At 42.2% G+C, this 21,569-nt stretch overlaps 1 protein-coding gene across 1 annotated transcript; it reads left to right on the forward strand.

Moving 5' to 3' along the window:
- The first annotated feature begins 2,384 nt into the window (after positions 1-2,384).
- Positions 2,385-20,396, forward strand: LOC126234764 (locustin). The gene is made up of 3 exons (XM_049943513.1): positions 2,385-2,454; positions 11,679-11,834; positions 20,278-20,396. The coding sequence occupies exons 1-3, from the start codon at positions 2,421-2,423 to the stop codon at positions 20,313-20,315; spliced, it is 228 nt and encodes a 75-aa protein (XP_049799470.1). The 5' UTR covers positions 2,385-2,420; the 3' UTR covers positions 20,316-20,396.
- Positions 20,397-21,569: the final 1,173 nt, after the last annotated feature.

The raw sequence follows: 21,569 nt of genomic DNA on the forward strand, positions 1-21,569 counted from the left end.
TGCTTCACATCAAACCAATCAGAAGAATGAGGATAAATTGATTCATTGATACATAAAAATAAAATAATCGATCCCTCACAAAAGGAGGTACATGTGTGTTTTCGAAGTTCTTTCTAAGGTGGGTATATCATTTTGGTTTTTCTAAGTTATCGATGTGCACGTCAGAGAGAGAGAGCAAGTTATGTTACTGTTAAACAATCTTTTGTCTTTTTGTGGTACAATCTTTGCCTCTGTGCAGTCTGATACGATCTTAGTTGAACTATGGTAGGTGACGAACGTATTCATTAGTGGTGTGTTGACTCGTGATTGTATCTGTAAGATTAAAAAAGATTTATTGTAGACAGCAAGGATGAATATGATGTATATATTGAAAGGCAAAAAGGATATAAACTATGAGTAATGTTATTATTTTTGAAGAGAAGAAATTTGAGGTAAGACTGCAGCACAGCGCAACTAATTTCTTAGAATTTCTTAGAATTTCTTCAGCTACATAACTTGCTTAGAGCTGAGAGAAAGACTGTCCCAGTTCCCTGACTCATGCATTAAGATATCAACTGATTATGCTGTTTGATGTTTATAGAAGTTCTCTGTTAACATTATACCCTTTTCATATCGTTTTTCACTTTGTTCAAATAGTTTAAAATGGAAATACAGAAGCGTCCGATCTTACCCGTCGGTTTTGACCCATGACGTCACAAATACCGCGGAAACGACCATAAACAACAATTCCAATATGGCGGATATAAAAACATCGAATACGTATTGTAAACACTGAAATACACAAATTTCACAAAAAGCCTAATGACTGTAACGGGACAAGCGTGGGAAATTGGGGGTTTTTGGGTGGGGAGAAACTAAATATGTCGTTATGCGGTGGGGGGAGTCTGCAGTGCCCCCCCCCCCATCCCCCCACAGGCTTCATTAGTGTCAAATCAATATTTTCGAATCATAGGCGGCCGCTGTCGCGGCCGCATTCCAAAAAAAAAACTCCCAACCTAACCTCAAGTGGGCTACGCTACAGATAAATATGTTCATCAAATTGCTTCATATTACGTATACATGTTCTTTAAACAAGAGTACATCAAACCATGTATTAGGTTTTCCGCGCCGTAATGACGTCACACACCACAACACGCTTACGTCACGGGTCAAAGCCGACGAGTAAGATCGGACCTTTCTGTTGACCCTTTAAAATGGCTCTGAGCACTATGGGACTTAACTTCTCAGGTCATCAGTACCCTAGAACTTAGAACTACTTAAACCTAACTAACCTAAGGACATCACACACATCCATACCCAAGGCAGGATTCGAACCTGCGACCGTATCTGTCGCGCGGTTCCATACTGTAGCGCCTAGAACCCCAGGGCCACCCCGGCCGGCTCACTTTCTTGAACATAGTATTATTCAGATCAATGTTACGTGTGAAGATCACGTGAAATTTTACTCTGTCTTTTTGAATACATATTCAGTTCTAAAATCGTTATCTTGGAATATCATTTCACAGGAATAGTTGCTCTGCCCATCCTATTGTTTAAAGAAGGTTTACCATTACGCATTACCACATTGCACAGTATAGTATGCAACGGTGTGAATATTGTTTGGCAATTTTGTTTAAAAATAGAAATCTAGCTTAGCCGCTGCGTGCTTGCTGTTGTGCTTTCGCGAAATCTGCAAAAATGTTGTCAAGATGCAAGGAAAGTGGAAATTTTGATTAAGACCAGATAATTGCTTTACTTCAGTTGCATATTTGATATAAAGTCAAGTTTTATTCAGACCAGTTACAGTTCAGACATATTAGGTCCTGTTTAGCAAACGAGTTTAAGTTGAATAACATTTTGTAGGTACACAGTTTTGGTAATACGGTTACTTTTTGTGGAATGGGAGATAATTCTATTCTCGGCTAAATTTCATACAGAAACAAATAGTGGGGAGGTTGCAGCTTTAGTGGCAGAAAACGTTTTTAGATTGTCGAAAGTGGTTGCTACTACGCAGTAAAACGGTGTAATGCAAGATGTAAACAATCGCGACACCTTGAAAAACAAGTAACTTACTGGGAGAAAGATATCTTGCTCATAGCAGGAAGACAACAACACATCATTTCTTAGAACACGCTGCAATAAAGCCTTGGAACCTTTTTCAGCAGACATCAAACCGTTATGCTGACGTTCCTCGAATAGCATCTGTACACTACTTCCTCCCCCTTGACTCCGCCTCGTATTAACGAGCGTGGCAACACAGACATGGCGTTCCCAGAAGCTGGTGCACCGCGAACGAGGTCAATGGCACAGCGGTGCTTCCCTGCCTCCCGCTTGCAGCGTGTGACGTCACGCATCTGCATCCTATAAAAGCAGCAGCCGAGCGGTTCCACGGTACCAGAAGCTCCTCTCAGACGGTCCGAAAAGCTGCAATCCACATCAAGATGAAGGCCTACTTGCTGGTTATCCTGCTTATCGGTGAGTCTCCCATACTGCTTACAATTGTCGAGACTGTTTGCCGTTGCCAGGTCGTTCTTCATAGCCGCGCTTCCACGAATATTGATTTTGCGGGTGGTAACTGTAGAAGCGGAGACAAAGTTACAGAAATGTGAGTTGTTTCTCTTCATTGACAATTGTTTTGCAGGATGGGTCTGTAGGGTTTCGCTTACTTAAATTTGGGAAACTGTCCTTTAATACCACTCTTTATGCGCCTTTCTTGTGAATAGTGTTAACATTGTATTTTACATAATAAAATTTTCGATTATTGCAGCGAGTCCTTACGGAGTTTACCGCAGTGTTTTTTTTATATTTTTTTAGTACAACTCTCATTTATTCTTCAGTCTCAGTTCTACATTTTCAATTACATGACATGTTTCGATCTCTCTGGATCGTCTTCAGATCTAAGTGGCTGCGTCAGCAATCCGTTTTGTTTGTGTCAATGATCTTTCCTTCTTGGACGACCAGTCATGTTGAAGTTTTTGGTAGGAATTTTCACCTTTTGTCTGTTAACTATTCGTTTATTTTACACTGTGCAAAATAAATGAGCAGTTAACAGTCAAATGTCGGAGATTTCTTTCCAGACATTGTCTGGGTCGAAATCTCATATCAAAATCCTCTGACATGAGGTTCTGACACAGACAAGACGGGTTGCTGACGCAACTATTTTCTTAGATCTGAAGATCATACAAAGGCTTCGAAACATATCATATAATTAAAAATGTGCAACTGGGAATTGTTTGAACTATCAGTCACTGAGTCGGTCGGGAAGAATATGTCGTCTAAACCGTACTGCTTTTGTTATTGATGACGGCAGAGAAAGAACTGAAAGTCTGATGAGCGTCCAAGTAAAAAATAAAGAAAAACTATTTTCATTCTCATTCGCTAACTTCTACAGCTATGACCGTCCGCCCCGATAGCTGAGTGGTCAGCGTGACGGATTGCGTCGTAAGGGGCCCGTGTTCGATTCCCAGCTGGGTCGGGGATTTTCTCCACTCAGGGACTGGGTGTTGTGTTGTCTTCATCATCACTTCATCCTCATCCGGAGCGCAGGTCGCCCAGTGTGGCGTCGAATGTAATAAGACCTGCACCAAGGCGGCCGGACCTGCCCCGCAAGGGGCCTCCCGGCCAATGACGCCAAACGCTCATTTTCATTTCACAGCTATGACCAGTTTTGCAGAACCACTACTGTTGCGGGCTCAGAACTTGACCGACTGTGTGTACGATTTGCGTAGATGACGCCTCTACATTTTTTTTTTTTTAAATCTCATTTTTGTTCGCTTTCGTTCGTTACATCTGCTCGGGGCGGACGTCGTAAGACATCCGTTTAAGTTCGTTGTTTATCGATTAACTCAGTTTTTTTATTACAGAGGGCAGCTAACCCTATGACCGAACACGCTGAGCTACCGTGCCGGCAACATCAGGAATGGCAATATGTTAGAAGTTTGCGACTGTAACTGAAAACGAAGTTATGTTATAATAACCGATAAATATCGATGGTACGACACCACATAGTTAATTTAAACACACAAGGCAAAGCGGAGGTTTGGGATGAAACCCTGGGCATTGATGCGTAATTTACCAGGTTAGAAGTATAAAACCGGAATTTCCCTATAGATGGTGCTAGCCGACAGTGTAGGGCCCGTGAGACCGCGTCTGCAGCGCCATCTGCTACCTGTAACGGTTGACAACGAATGTTAACACGCAGTAACCCAAGTTCCATACTTCCGTTACGCGTTTCAGACTGGTAAGCATGTCGAGTTTTGTGCCTACGACTTGCGATTTGCAGAAAGAATCGATTTTCTATTACCATTTGAAGAAAAATGCTGCAGAATCCCATGGAATGCTTCTCGAAGCTTTCGGCGAACGTGCTCTTGGGAAAACACAGTGTTTCGAGTGGTTCAGAAAATTCAAAAGTGGTGATTTTGACGTGAGAAACGACGAGCGTGGGAAACCACCGAAAAAGTTCGAAGACAACGAATTGCAGGCGTTATTAGATGAAGATGATACTCAAACTCAACAGAAACTCGCGGAACAAATGAATGTGACGCAGACAGCTGTTTCTCTTCTGTTTGAAAGCTATGGGAAAGTTGCAAAAAGTGGGAAAATTGGTTCCGCATGAACTGAATAAAAGACAGAAAGCAAATCGAAAGACCACTTATGAAATGTTGCTCGCCAGATACAAAAAGAAGCCGTTTCTCCATCGAATAGTGACAGGTGATGAAAAATGGATATATTTTGAGAGTCCTAAGCGTCGGAAATCATGTGTCAATCCAGGCAAACCATCGACATCCACTGAAAGACCAAATCGCTTTGGAAATAAGACAATGCTCTATGTTTGGTGGGATCAGAAAGGTGTCATCTATTATGAGCTGCTGAAACCTGGCGAAACTGCCAACAGAAAATCATCGATTTAAATAAAGCAGTACCTGAAAAACAACGAAATATGGAGAAAGACAACACAAAGTCACATTGCTTCATAATAACGCCTCATTACACAAAGCAAATCGGATCAGGGAAAAATCGAGGCATACAGTTGGGAAATACCAGTGCATGCGGCTTATTCTCCAGACTTGGCTCCGTCCGATTATCATCTATTTGCATCACTGGGACACCTTCTCCCTGAACAACGCTTCAGTTCGAATGAAAATGTGCGAAAATGCTGGCTGACCGGTTCGCTTCAAAAGAAGAATGTTTTTTTGGTGTGGCATTTTTGCCTGCCGGAGAGGTGGGAGAAAAATATAAATAGCAATGGAGATTATTTTGAATAAAATATTGTTTATCAGTTTCAAACAACTGACGTCTAATTATTGCAGCCAAATGCCGGTTTCGTATTTCTACACTGGTTACCGCCATATTAATGTCAGTTAACTGTCTTCGCTACTGAGTAGCAACCAGCGCGAGGATTGTTTGGGTAGGTGCGTGGTAGAAGTATTATTTCAGTAACAATATCATTCGTTTTCAACTCTCAATGAGTTTTAACTCGTTATTCGCTAGCAAAAGAAAACAAGCGTTTGCCACTAATGCTAACAGTTGTTGGTGACGATTCCTCTCTTTACTTATCAAACTTTAATTACTGTCCACTGAAAGATGACAGTTACGGCATCGCAAACAAAAACCACGAGTTTATTAGAACGTATCTGTATTGCAGTTAATGATGAAGCGTAGGGAGCTAAAAGTATTTTTAGTCGTTTAATAATATGGTGCAGAGTAGAGTGCGTTTCGAAAATCTAGGAGGACTGTTCATCTGCATCAGCTATTTCCGCGATATGGAGTGTGGATAAAACAAGTTCGTGCTTCAAATGAGTAGTTTTTCTCTAGTGACTGTTTTCTTTCATACGACTTCCGTTCCAGGCGCTGACGCTTGCGCGTCGAGTACATCACGATTTTTCCTAGTTATATTCGCAGGCGGTATTTCACTCAAGTGTTATAAAATGTAAAACAACGAAAAGGCTAAGCGTGACTAACTGATACATCTTTTGTGAATCTTTTTGTTGTGCCTATCGCGATTCAGCATCTCCGCTATATGGCGAGTAGCAACTTTCCTTCTCTGGTATTGTTACATTCTATCCTGGATTTTCCATTGTTTGAAACTGATACATTTGATATTTAACTCACTTATTGCAAGACGTCATTTGGTAACAAAGCATTAATTTGCATATAATGTTAAGGAAACCGCTAGTACACACCTGATGTTGCCGTCTGGCAAACACATAATTTATCTGCATAGATATAGATTGTATTTAGTATCATTCTGCAGAAACAGTTGAAAATCTATTATCTTCGCTGAAGGTCGAATGTACGTAATCACACGCGAAAGTGGCTTAAAAATGAATTATTTCTGCCACTTAGGTTATTTTCAGTTAGACTTTAAGGTGTGTAAAACGGTTCTTAATGACAGCAGAGACATTGTTTCAATGTCTCTGTAACTAAACACCAACAAACCGAAACATTGATTAAATAAAAATAAAATCAAAATTTCTATGTTCTTCCTTTTATTTGATAGTAGCGCAAGCCTATCGGGCAAATCGTTAGTGTGTATTGAGATATTGCAGATTTCCTTGGAGCGCACCCATTTTTACTTTCATCACTATAGAACATATTCTGTCAAATATAACGTTACGGGTTCCGTTATTCAGTAACTCACAGAACCTGCAGCATATCTATGAACATACTCTGAAAGTATATTGGTTATTTGTCAACGACCAGCAGTCGCCCGATCTTTGACAGGATCGAACTGTCATGTCTAGCACAGCTGTAAACTCGCAAGGACTTAGAAATGGAAAAAGCTGGAAATTATTGAAAGGTATCTATGCGTGCTGGATCTGCTTGGTGATCGGTGTCCATAAAAATGAAGCATGTATTAACATGGAGAGTGGGAAGACAGTATCTGGCTATACATGAAAGAAATACCTTTGATGTTTAAACTGACTGAGTTGCCGGATTAGCACAATTGTGATCGTTGAATAAATATTAAATAAATACTTCGCCATATTCATCTTTTGCATAACAGATACTAGTATGGCGCAAAAATGGAAGCTTGCGAGGGAATACGTAAACATGTGCTCTGGTAAAGATATCACATTTATTCAAGACACAGCCTAGCAAACTCATAAATTAAACAACTACTAAGCGGCTGATGATTGCTGTTCTTCGTAACACTCTCGCCTGAGTTACAAAATTACATTTACAACTGCGTCTTGGAGACGCCAGCAGAATTTATAATTAATTATGGAAAGATCAAAGGAATCTTTCAAAAGCAACATTCACGCACATAGACACATATCACAGAGATTCAGGGCAACTATAAGAACTACACTATAGTATGGGACAACTATAAAAACTCCAACAGTATGCACCTGATTAGCAAACGGTCCATCCCTTCGCTTGAGTGCCCGAGACAAGTGGACAAGAATTCATCGATTTGTAAACTGTTAACAATTGCACCACAGACGAAATTCTGACATTAATTTGGGAGTTTTACCCTGAGAACCAGTAAATGTGACATGTAACGATTCTCATAATCCGCGAACACGTGGTCTTCACAAACAAAAGTTCTGCATAAAATGAATGTTAAAATTCAGAATAACTAAGCAAATTGGACAGGATACATTACTATGAGACATGATCTGCGAACTTAATGCTCTCAGGTCCATACTTAACACATGCTGAGGCAACGAAGATACGTGGCAACTAAATCACGAATTGAAATCGAAATTAGCGAAGTTTCAGAAATCTATTGAATTACACTATACTCGTGAGATCACCAACGAACTAGATCAGACCGAACTGAGAAGATATATCACACGTCCACGTGTCTGAACAAAGGTAGAGCAGAACAATAGTTTGCAAGCGTGGCTAAGTGCAACTGCCATATCGTTCCGAAGATAGCAAGAAAAATTCCGTATACCACTCAACGAGCAATGAGCGATGAGATCACGACGTTAATTTTGACTGGAGGTGATATCTACCAAAATAAGGTATTAAATTAACTATGAATAGGTACATTCACACTTAGTCGATGTCACCGGTCTCGCGTCTCCCGAAAACACTGCCGAACTTTTGGAACCCACGCTTCCCGTTCCGCCGGAAGTGCTCAGGGAGCTTCATATTGTGTGGTTCCAACTTACACAAGAGCTTCGTCCAAGGCGAACAGAAACCTTTTTGCTATCCGGTACGTGCTTACTAGGAGTGGCATTCTACTACATTATCAGACTACTTTTATTCCGACAGATCTACATACCGAATTTTTTTAAACTTTTTTTTTTCTCATTCACGTTTTTCATTCATAAGGTGAGAGGAGGAAAGGATGTACATACTGAAATGTTGCACATAAATGTATTGAATATGCGTGTAGGGTCCCGATAATTATCAAAAATCTTAGTGAAATGTGAAGTGAAATTAAGATGATATACATTTTGGCCACTGCAGACACACTCAGCTGCTCGATCTTTTTTTATGTAATTGAAAATTTGCGCCCGGAATTGAGGTGCCAGAGGTAGGAAACTTTAAGTTAAACCTTAAGCAAAATCATGAAGAGGCTCATGTAGAGGAACTTCATCGTTGGATGTCGCTAAGAGCTCTCATTCTCAAATATTGGATGAATATAATCTGGGTTATTTGCGTGCCTTGAGTTACTGCCGCCCAAGACATGTACGCAGTTTCTAATTTTAATATTTGACTTTTAGTGTTCAGCTTTTAACGTAAGACCGTACCTTTTAATGAGTTTATTATGATAGAATTTTACAACTTTCAGTTCCATAAATAATTACATGAAATATTGAACAAAATGTCTGATCAGGTGAACGTCTGCAACTAAGGAACATATTTACGGAATAAAAATCCGTCTTCGTTGCTAGCAATTTTCTTAATTTATTCCACGACTGCTTTCGAAGCTTAAAGCTTCATCATCTACATCAACATGGATACTCTGCAAATCACATTTAAGTGCCTGGCAGAGGGCTCATCGAACCACCTTCACAATTATCTATTATTCCAATCTCGTAAAGCGCGCGAAAAGAATGAAGACCTATATCTTTCCGTACGAGCTCTGATTTCCCTTATTTTATCGTGGTGATCGTTTCTCCCTATGTAGGTCGGTGTCAACAAAGTATTTTCGCATTCGGGGGAGAAAATTGGCGATTGGAATTTCGTGAGAAGATTCCGCCGCAACAAAATACGCCTTTGTTTTAATGATGTCCAGTCCAAATCCTGTATCATTTCTGTGACACTCTCTCCCATATTTCGCGATAGTACAAAACGTGCTGCCTTTCTTTGAATTTTTTTCGATGTACTCGATGTACTCCTCTTTGGTAAGGATCCCACACCGCGCAGCAGTATTCTTAAAAAGAGGTAGGCAGTCTCCTTAGTAGGTCTGTTACATTTGCTAAGTGTCCTGCCAATAAAACGCAGTCTTTGGTTAGCCTTCCCCACAACATTTTCTATTCCAATTTAAGTTGCTCGTAATTGGAATACCTAGGTATGTAGTTGAATTTACGGCTTTAAATTAAACTGATTTATCGTGTAACCGAAGTTTAACGAGTTTCTTTTAGCACTCATGTGGATGACCTCACACTTTTCGTTATTCAGGGTCAACTGCCACTTTTCGCAAAAAATCAGATATCTTTTCTAAATCGTTTTGCAGTTTGTTTCGAGCTTCTGATGACCTTATTAGTCGCTAAACGACAGCGTCATCTGCAAACAACCGAAGACAGCTGCTCAGATAGTCTCCCAAATCGTTTATATAGATAAGGAACAGCAAAGGGCCTATAAGACTACCTTGGGGAACGCCAGAAATCACTTCTGTTTTACTCGATGACTTTCCGTCAGTTACTACGAACTGTGATCCCTCTGACAGGAAATCACAGATCCAGTCACATAACTGAGACGATATTCCATAATCACGCAATTTCACTACGAGGCGCTTGTGTGGTACCGTCTGAAAAGCCTTCCGGAAATCCAGAATCTTCAGGTGCCACCAAATAATAATGAACACACAAATATATGGTGGTCGGGCCAGTCAATCACTGGGTATCACATTCACGCCAAACAAACGCATGGGAGCATAGGACGAGCAACCACAGCGCCCGCCTGGACAGCACGACACGGAAGAAACTTTAAGATTCTAAACCGGTCATGGTATAAATTAAGAAAATTACAAGCAACGAAGCGGATTTTTATTTTGTAAATAAAACACTGAAAATCAAATTTTTGTTGGCTCTGCAAGCCGCTAGGTAGGCAGCCTGCAGCTGGGACTGGACGAACGTTTTAGCCGTTCAGTAATGTGGTGCACAGTATACGAGGGTCACTCCAAGAGAAATGCACACTATTTTTTTTTTAAATCCATCTTTTATTCTACATGTTTGAAAGCTTTACAGCGTGTAGATACATCCTTTAGGAACAATATTTTCATTTCTCCACATAATTTCCATCCCTCTCAACTGCCTTACGCCATCTTGGAACCAGCGCCTGTATACATGCACCGTAAAATCCTGGACCAACCTGTTGGAGCCAGCGTGGAAAATGGAGTCATCATCTTCAAACCTTGTTCCACGAAGAGAAACTTTCAGTTTCCCAAAGAGATGATAGTCACATGGAACCAGGTCAGGACTGTAAGGCCGGTGTTTCAGTGTTGTCCATCTGAGTTTTGTGATCGCTTCCATGGTTTTTTGACTGGCATGTGGCCGTGAATTGTCGTGCAACAGCAAAACATCTTGCTTTTGCCGATGTGGTCGAACACTACTCAGTCGAGCTTGAAGTTTCTTCAGTGTCGTCACATATGCATCAGAATTTATGGTGGTTCCACTTGGCATGATGTCCACAAGCAAGAGTCCTTCGGAATCGAAAAACACCGTAGCCATAACTTTTCCAGCAGAAGGTGTGGATTTGAATTTTTTTTCTTGGGTGAATTTGCATGATGCCACTCCATTGATTGCCTCTTCGTCTCTGGTGAAAAATGATGGAGCCGTGTTTCATCACCTGTCACAATTCTTCCAAGAAATTCCTGTGTGAGCCACTGTCAACATCCTGAGAACCCACATGGCACAAACCTTTTTTAACGCCAACACTTTCAGTATTCTGCAAACACTTCCTTTTCCTATCCCAAAGTAGCGTGACAATTCGTTCACTGTGATGCGTCTGTCGGCATTCACCAATTCGTTAACTCTCTGCACATTGTCTGGAGTGGGTGCAGTACGAGGCCTGCCGCTGCGAGGACAATCCTCAATATTGCCGTGCCCGCTTTCATCACGTAACCTGCTTGTTCACCGACTAACTGTACTGCGATCGACAGCAGCATCTCCATACACCTTTTTCAACCTCTTGTGGATGTTTCCCACTGTCTCCTTTTCACAGCACAGGAATTCTATGATAGCACGTTGTTTCTGACGAACGTCAAGTGTAGAAACCACCTTGAAGACATGCTGTGACGGCGCCATTTACGGGAACAGGTTGAACTAAGTTTGAAAACAAGCGGGAAGGATGTAACTACACACTGTTAAACTTTCACACATGCAGAATGAAAACTGTATTTTTACAAAAATAGTGTGCATTTCTTTTGGAGTGACCCTCGTAATAACTTTCGGAAACCTAGGAAGGTGGTTCTACACGTTATTCTGCATCAACTACTCGCACAGCATCGAGTGTGAGTAAAGCAAGCTGTGTTTCGCATGAGTAGTTTCTCTCTAGTGGTCTGCTTCCTTTTCAAGGCGCTGTCGCTTGCATGGCGGACGCGGCGACCACGAGTTGCTCTTGCCCGCAGTGCATCATCTACGAGCCCATCTGCGCCAGCAGCTACAAGAACGGACGTCGCGGCTTCAGCAGCGGCTGCCACATGCGTTGCTACAACAAATGTCACGGCACGGGTGAGTCAAGTGGCGGTGTGGTGACTCGCCTATCTGAACGTCGCGCTGCCTTTTCGCTCGAAAGCTCTCTATTCGTTACGCCTGTAACAGTGATAAACGAGCGGCTTTCAATAAGTAATGCAACACATTTTTTTCTCGGCCAATTTCGGTTTAAAAAATTCGGAAATTGTTATGGGACATCGTGGAATATTCCCGCTTCAGCTCCTATATATTTGTGAAGTTCCGATAGGTGGTGGCGCTATATACAGCCTTCAAAAGGGCGGCTGTAACGGAGGTACGTTCCAAGCAGAGAGCTGCCATCGAGTTTCTTTTAGCAGAAAACCAGAGCAAAGCAGATATTTATAGACGTTTCCAGAATGTGTGCGGAGAGCTGTCAGTCAACGGTGAGTCGTGGGGCGTGGCATCTGTCATCATCGCAATCTGTCCGATCTCCCTCGTGCCGGCCGGCCGCATACAGTAACTGACTCACGGAATGTTGGAACGTACAGACAGTCTCATTCGGGGTGATCGACTCATATTTAATTCTTGTCATCAATGGCGGACGCGGCGACCACGTCGTCACAGGTCATCAATTTCCGTATAAGTACGAGGGCTATTCCGAAAGTAAGGTCCGATCGGTCACGAAATGGAAACGACTATGAAAATCCGATAAAGCTTTGCACAGATGTGTTGGGTAGTGTCTCTAGTATAACCCCAGTTAGCATCACGTCGCTCTTCTCATTTCTGAGCTCGCAGTGAGTGCGTAAAGATGTCTAGAAAATAGTGTCTGCCGCCAAGTACGGGGGCCTGGTGAGACATTTCCCCTGAAGCTATGCAGCTAACATTACATAACTGTCGTGCTGTTTCGTCTTCAAGACAATTCTCAGCCGCATTCTGCAGGGGCAATGAAGATGCTCCTGCATCGTTTTCAAATGGAAATGTGAGATTACCCACAATACAGCCCGTAATTGTCTCCCTCTGAGTTTCAGCTCAGGTCACATGAACCGCTGGTTATGAAGACAACATTTCGGCACAAGACAACGAGCCGTAGGCCAGCGTAGAGAATTGGCGGAGAGCACTGGCGGCTGCCTTCTATAGCGAGGGTATGGGAAAGTTGGTACAACGCTACGATACACGTCTAAGTCGGGTCGGCGACTATGGAGATAAGTAGCTGCAAGGTGTATCTAACTGTTGCAAATAAAACATTTTTGATTTTTACCGTGGTTTCCATTTCGCGACCTATCGGACCTTACTTTCGGAATAGCCCTCGTATATAACTCTGGCAATACCGGCCATGACCTTCCTCTTCAGTGCGGATGCATACATATTACCTGAACTCTTATGGGACTTGGTAAGAATGTCTTCCACCAGTAATGAGTATGTTGGTCAGGGACACTACGAATGTAGTGTGTGGACATATATGGTGAGAATGTTGCTCTCGTGGGAAGCGTGCGCGAGATAGTCCTTGCAGTCGCACTATCCTCTGTGTCCTCGGTGGCTCAGATGGATAGAGCGTCTACCATGTAAGCAGGAGATCCAGGGTCGGATTCCCGGACGGGACACACATTTTCACCTGTCCCCGTTGATATATACCAACGCCCGTCAGCAGTTGAAGGTATTAATATTTAGTTCTAATGAAATACCTCGCTCTTCGAACGGACGTCTCTATTGGTACTCCTGACGCACTCGTTACTAGTTGGGACACTGAAAAGTGTGTACCCAGTGGGTTCCTCGCCTCCTAACAGGATACCATAAAGGGCAGCGAATGACAATCTGTGTGGAGTAGCTTGCACTTTACATAGCTGGTCGTGAAAATTTTTTGTCGAACGTCGTCACAGGCGATGAAACATAGGTTCGTCACATCTTAGCAGAAAGGGAATGGCAATCCATGGAGTGACGCCACACCACCTTTCCTCTGAAGAAAAAGTGCAAATCCGCTTCTTCAGCCCGTAAAGTCTGGGACTCTGAAGGGGTTATTCTTTTTGGTGTCCTCCTTCATGGTGCAACGATCAAGTCTAAAGTGTATTGAGCTACCCTCGGAAACTGAAGAAACGACTTCAGCGTGTTCATAGCCACAAAAAGCAAATGAACTTCTCCATCTCCATGACAGCGCAAGGCCTCACACGAGTCTGTGCACCCGAGAGGAGCTCACAAAACTTCACTGGCCTATTCTTTCTCATCCATCCTACAGCCAGCCTCGCCCCCCCCCCCCCCCCATGAAGGATGCACACAACATGAAGTAGAAAGTGGAAGATTGGGAAGTTATTAGTGCCGAAAGATGTTAGCTCAAACCTCGAGCAGTAGAGTGGCACCATGCGGGCATACAAACACTCCTACTAAGGCGATTTGAGGCAGCTGCATTGAACGGAGATTACATTGAAAAAATAGCATTTCGTGGCCAAATGAGTGCAGAATAATGTGGTGTATTTGAATCCAGAATGAAACCAATCAGCTTTCAGAAAAAAATTGATGAATTACTTATTGCATGACCTTAGTACCACGAAAGACACTGGAGCATTCGTCTTCTTTATTGGTACTTAGAACAAATAACTGTACAAATTGCCCCCCAGGTTGTTGGCTTACGCAGTGGAAGCCAGAAGACTGCAGCAGCAATTTTTAAGTCACACATAATCAATAGTTTTCTGCTTGGTCACCCACTTACGTCTAAGAGACATGACATACTATGTTGACCCAGAGATGACGTATCGTTTGGGTATTTATAAAGTTTAACAATTTTCTTTCATTTGTACTTTATTACAGAAAAATCTACACACTTTAAACTACTGTTCGACACACTCACCATGCAAATTAAGACACGTGTGACATCTTGTTACTAATTGCAATATACCGCCTCGTAGAATTGGACCGTCTCTGACGTGGACCAGTTTGGACGTTTACCTTGATCTCATTGCCGCGTGCAAAGTACTGCCGTGCAAGAAATATCTTGAGATGAGAAAACAAACAGAAGTTTGTTAGAGCTAGGTCCACGTTGTATGGAGGGTGATAGAATAAATTCTTCCCACCAAGCCTGTTGTTCTGTACTGCGCGCTTCAACCTCTTCAACATAGCACAGTAATCTGTGTCTATTGTTGTGCCTCGTTCCATTCAGTCACATGATTTTCCTTCAAGAAAGAGGTGACACTGCTTTCTTTGGTTTCGGTGAACCAGTGTGCCTCCACTTCAGTCAGTGTCCTTTCGTTTCAGGTGACTTGTAACAAATCCATGTCTCATCGCCTGTGACAATACATTTCAAAGTCCACCCCGATAGCTGATTCAGCCGGCACGGTTGCTCAGCGTGTTCGGTCAGAGGGTTTGGCTGCCCTCTGTAATAAAGAAACTGAGTGAACGGATCAACGAACAACCTGAACGGGTGTAATCGGACGTCCGCCACGAACAAATTCAACGAACAATACAGAACAAAATGAGATAAAAAAATAAAATAAACAAGTGGCCAGCGTGACGGATTGCCGTCCTACGGGCCCGGGTTCGATTCCCGGCTGGGTCGGAGATTTTCTCCACTCAGGGACTGGGTGTTGTGTTGTCTTCATCAGCATTTCATCCCCATCCAGCTCGCAGATCGCCCAATGTGGCGTCGAATGTAATAAGACCTGCACCAAGGCGGCCGGACCTGCCCCGCAAGGGGCCTCCCGGCCAATGACGTCAAACGCTCATTTCCTTTTCAAAAAATTTTTTCCTTCTGCCGCACAACGCTGTAAAAACTCCAACAATGCTCTCCTCCGTTTTTGAACGTCTGTTAGTGTTTTCGGTACCCATCGCGCACAACGTTTGTTGTAGTGCAGATTTTCAGTCAGAAGAGTGTGTAATAAGGATGATAATTTTCTTTGAAAATGCATTGACAGATCACAAATCGTTACTCGCCTGCTGGAGCGAACTTGTTCGTCGGTGCAGCGCACCAGTTCTTTAGTGATCAACAACGGGCATCCAGTACGCTCCTTGTCCTGGACATTTTCCCTTCCTTCGTTAAACATCGTAACCCACTTTCGCATCACATCTTCACTCGTCCTGTTCTATAAGTAACTTTCACTTGCCTGACGATAAATTTCACTAGGTCGAATATTTCTCGCATTAAAAAATTTGATGATGGCTCTTATTTCACAGCTGTCGGGCCGATCGATAGTTTGAAACATCATTACCGACAATGACTTCAGACGTTGACATAACGAAAGAAAATGGCTAAGCTACTTCGTTCTCGAGCTGAATGATGTAGTACTTACCTCCTAGATCAGGTTTGTACATTTTAGTACGCGGAAAACAATGAAGACGTAGGTTACACTGTGCTAAGAAAAAACACATTTATATTCACAACGCCATCCTAACAGGCTAAAGATACATGACATGTCATTGCTTCTTACAATTGACTTGCTGATGTATGCTTGTTGACCGTACAGTGTACATGTAGTGGACAGTGCAGTTAGTTAGTTACACTGTCCAGTCACATTAATGTGACCATTTGTCAAAAACCTGAGTAACCACATTTTGCAGTGTGGATGTGCAGGAAGAGAATCTGTGATGTTGTGGAAGGTACCGATAACGATGTGGAGCCATGACAACTCCAGTGCCGTGTCCAACGGCGCTAGGTTCTCGGTTGAGGATCCAGGCTACCGTAAACAGCCCGATCGAGATGGCCCCACGGATTCTTTACTAGGTTTAAATCCGAGGGGTTTGGTGGCCAGGGAAGTGTGATAAACTCATCCTGGTGCTATTTCAACCAAGCACATACACTATAAGCCACGTGACACGTTGCACTTTTCTGCTGGTAGATGCCACACTGAGTGGTCGTCAGACTGAACATGGTAGTCAGTGGTAGATGCATACTTGTATTGATCCATTGTGCCTTCCAGAATAAGGAGATCATCCAGGGAATTCCCCGAAACATTCCTCAGACCATAACGCTCTGTACTCCGTCCAGGATCCTTCCAACGATTGGTGCAGGTCCGTACACACCAAATGGCATTTGTCCGATGCAGCATAAAACGTGATTCATCTGAAAAGGGCACCTGTCGCCACTCAGTGAATGGCCATTTGCGATATTGCCGTGCAAATTCCAGCCTTCGTGGCCGATGAACAGCGATCTTTATGGGTGCGTGAATCTGGTGCCTACTGCGGAGGCCCATACGCAGCACTGAACGGTCGTTGAGGAAACACCGTTGATAGCCCTTGGTTCATCTGGACGGTCAGTTGCTCAACACCTGCACGTCTAGTAGTCCGTACACATCTCCATAGCCGTCATGCGTGGCCTACGGCGCATCACAGTTGCCTCGGCACTAGTTTTGAATAGCGCCGCCATTTTGCCATGCACGGTATAGTTCACCGACGGCGGCACGCGAAATTTACAAACTTAGCCATTTCGGAAATGCTTACATCCTTGACCCGAGAGCTAATGATCTTGCCCTTTTGGACGTCGCATAAATCGCCTCTTTTCTACACTACGACAACGACTGCATTGTTTACCGCGTCCCCCAATACATGTTATATACCCTTCCCTGCTACTGCTGCACCTGCCGTCTATGAATGGTATTGCACGTTGACGTCGAAAACAAGCAGTGCTCACATTAATGTGCCTGGACCGTGTATGACCAGTGTGCAAGTTAGTCTCATTCAAATGTAGACAAAATGTGATCAACAACAATAAATATAATAATTTTTTCATAATGTAGGGCCACAGTCTGTACCGCCATTAGGCTGTTGTTTATTTACAGTGTTACATTTACACTTACACAATCATGATTTCGGCTTCAAGGTGCCATTATCAAGTGTTTCCTGAAGGCAGGTTAGACAATAACAGTGAAATACATAACAAGTGATATAACTATATAAGAATTCATATTTGTAATGCTCACTTACAAGTGTTACAAATTGCCTAAGATGGCGTACTGTCGTATTAAAATACACTATTAGACACATTGTCTAAGAGTCGATATTTCTGGCAGAGCCTACTGTTTTGTTTCATTGCTGAGTACACCATCTTGACTGAATGACAGTTGGCTTAGTGTCAAATTGCCTTGGTCAAAGAAATTCCTGCTACAAGCAGGTGACCTTTTAGTCTTCGGACTGAGTGTCCGGTAGGATAGGAAAGGTTAGGAGCAATTTATTTTCTTTGGTAGTTGTTACATCTTTGCAGTACCTGTTTATCTTAGTATACAATGAAGTTACCTGCTCATAAACATAAACAGTAACAAACCTCTCCATAACATTCGCTGCATCCATAAATATAGCACTCAAGCTAGTCATTGACATTGTGTTATTTGCACTTATTCCTAAGTAATGTTCCACCACATATAACAGGATTTACACGCCTGATGATACGTACATCATAAATATCGCTTCAAACCTCACTGGTGAATCAATGAGTGAGTAGAATAGGTAATTGCACTGTATTGTATTAATTCTGAATTGAGGCAAAACTACACAACTTAGAGTTGGCCATGCGTTAATTTCACGTACAAAGCTGTATATTTGCCTACTAAAATGTACATTAAACAACGTCAATGACTAGCTGGACTGCTATATTTATGGATGCAGCGAATATTATCGAGAGGTTTGTTACTGTTTATGTTTATGAGCAGGCAACTTCATTGTATACTAAGATAAACAAAAACTGCAAAGATGTAGTAACTACCAAAGAAAATAAATTGCTCCTAATCTTTCCTATCCTACCGGATACTGAACCCAAAGACTAAAAAAGGTCACCTGCTTGTAACAGGACTTTCTTTGACCAAGGCAATTTGACACTTCGCCAACTGTCATTCAGTCAAGATGGTGTACTAATAATGAAACAAAGCAGTAGGCTCTGTCAGAAAGATCGACTCTTAGATAATGTGTGTAATAGTGTACTTCAATAAGACAGTATGCCATCTGAGGCTATTTATAACACTTGTAAGTAAGCATTACAAATATGGATTCTTATATGGTTATATCACTTGTTAAGTATTTCACTGTTATTGTCTAACCTGCTTTCAGAAAACACTTGATAATGGCACTCTGAAGCCCAACTCATGATTGTGTAAGTGTAAATGTAACACTGTAACTAAACAACAGTCTAATGGCGGTACTGACTTTAAAGAAATAAATATAATGACTTTAATTTTACACTTCTGACTAGCAAAGCTATTCATTAACGCAAACAGAAACTTTCTGTGTACTGACTTTATTCGCGCATCATTCGAGTTGGGTGGTGGTCTGGTGAAAGAATACTTGACTCTGGTTCTGGATGTCCGTGTAAGGGTGGGGAGATTTCCTCATTCTTCCATTCCACCCAGTACGGCTCCAGGAACACTCAGCCTGCAATCAGAGTAAGGAGAGCGGGGGGGGGGGGGGGGCATCTTCCCTGGGCGTTGACGAGCAGTCGGAGCGAGGGACCCGCCATCCCTTCCCCTCGTAGTGCCACGGCGAACAGAGGGGCTGCGCTCTGCCGGCAGTCAGACCAATAGTCCATTCACAGATTTGTAACATAGACTTCGATCTATCATCTTATAGTTGAGTCAGTGTAGGTTGATTCCTAACAGTTACGGTGGGCATGGCGCGGCGGCCGCACGTGCCTGCCTCAACATGTAACGTAACGCGATTTTGTACGCGCCTCTATGGCCTCATTATTGTCACAGCTGTATAGATGGCTACAGTTACTGCCTGCAGCCGGTAGCGCTTCGCATTTCAAAACTGGTAACAGCGCTGTAGCAGATCTCTTTTTTTGTGTTCCTTTTTTTCAATTATGATTGGCAGCCTGTGAATTATTACGAGAAGCCACTCTAGACTTCTATGGATCTGCTAGTTAAGCATTTCTCAACAAATACTTTTCTTCAGAGATAAAACTCAGTAAGGAGAAATATTGTAGTCTGAGTGGACAGATTTCTTAGAGCTTGGCTTCGATGCATATTTATTTGCATATTTCGTGTTCGTTGTGAACTATACTATACTGACTATTTTGTAGTAAAAATCGATAACACATTCCATAAGTCAACGGCACAGCACCTATCAGAAAGTCACTGCGGAATGCCCATTTTCAGGTAATGCACAAGCTTTGTCTGATAGCTAGCAGCATAGTTTACTGCTAGGTGGCAATATTCATTCAGCCTATTATATCACAAGCCAGTCTTATTTCATTTCCTCCTACACATTTGGTGGTAACAGTAAGCAGTAGAAATGAGCTACAAGCCTCAAACATACGTGTATCAATCTGTGCTGAACAAGTCCACATGTTCTGCGATGGCAACTCCTCTTTTACACCAAAGACATCCGAACGAACTTACATATACCATAATGAATACAATTAGTTTTAGGGTTCGAATATAGAATTTTCAGAAAGATTAATTAACTTTTCTCTCAAAATATTAAGTTCTCAATCTATTCCTTTAGAACAGAACGTTCAAGAGCGACTACTGTTAAATTCCTTTGCATTATAATAATTTTCTGGAAAGCTACATAATCATTTTTCCTTCTGTTTCAGATTACTTCCAGATCAGTAAGGGAAGCAAATGTATATGAAGCGACAGCATATTGTGAACCGGCAATTCAACTAAAAAAGTTATTTATTATTTGTCTTAGGTTTTTAAATTTTAATAAACTTGTTTTAAAAAATAATTAAATTTATTTACCTTTACTCTGCACATCAAGTTTTCACTGTTATTAATGAAAAGAGAAATGATGCAATCAGAAACAGCAGACGATGATCAGGGACATAGTTTATACACACAACAAGCGCAACAAGACGTCACAAAATCTGAGATTATAAAAAAATGGAGGTACACTCAATTTCTCACAAATTTTTAGCAACACAAGGTCACAACTCATGATAGTTACGTGGTAAAGTTAACAACAAACTGGCAGTATATCTTGGGAGAGTAAGACAGAACACAATTGTAATTTGTACTAGAGGCAATAAAGACAGCAGATGATTTAAAATGACTCTTTTACTTTCACTAACACTCACACTGATCTTGCCACTTCGAAGTGTAGAAAATCTCCTAAGTGACATCATGCAGGTGATGAACGTTAATCTGGAATCACAGAAGTGGTCATACGGCTGCTTCTGCTGTGAATAACTTCTGAGCACGGAATTTGATTACTTGAAACTCACGAAGAATTCGCCGCAGCTCATATAATATCAAATGAAGCTATAATATTTTGCCTGTGTCGACTCAAGGTAGTTTGCGGTAGAAATGGGACACCCGAGGCAGTCTGGTAGTGCAAGGGATGAGGACCTTATCTTTTGCTTTCCCATTCAAACACCCTGAGTTTGCTGTGGGAGGTGTAGTTCTTGCAGTTATAAAAGCAACCATCCCTTCTGGAAGAAAGAAGCAAGTACAGAGGTCGCGAAAGTGCAAGGTTTTCCTGATATTGGCATTTATTCACATACCTTTCCTTAGAAACACTGCCTGCTCTGAAACGACTTATAATGCTGCTCAAACTGACAAAGCAGTTTAAAAGACGAACAGCGCTGTACGTGTCGGCAAGATGCATAAAACGTTCTGCTTCCGCCTGCAAAGAGGGTTGAAATGGCTCTGAGCATTATGGGACTTAACATCTGAGGTATCAGTCCACTAGAACTTAGAACTACTTAAACCTAAGTAACCTAAGGACATCACACACATCCATGCCCGAGGCAGGATTAAAACCTGCGACCGTAGCGGTCAAGCGGTTCCAGACTGTACCGCCTAGAACCGCTCGGCCACACAGACCGGCAAAGAGGGTTCGTTATAGCATATTCTTATTAGTATCTCATCTGTTCCAGATGACTCT

This window comes from Schistocerca nitens, chromosome 2 (genome assembly GCF_023898315.1).
Source record: "Schistocerca nitens isolate TAMUIC-IGC-003100 chromosome 2, iqSchNite1.1, whole genome shotgun sequence".
NCBI lineage: Eukaryota > Metazoa > Arthropoda > Insecta > Orthoptera > Acrididae > Schistocerca > Schistocerca nitens.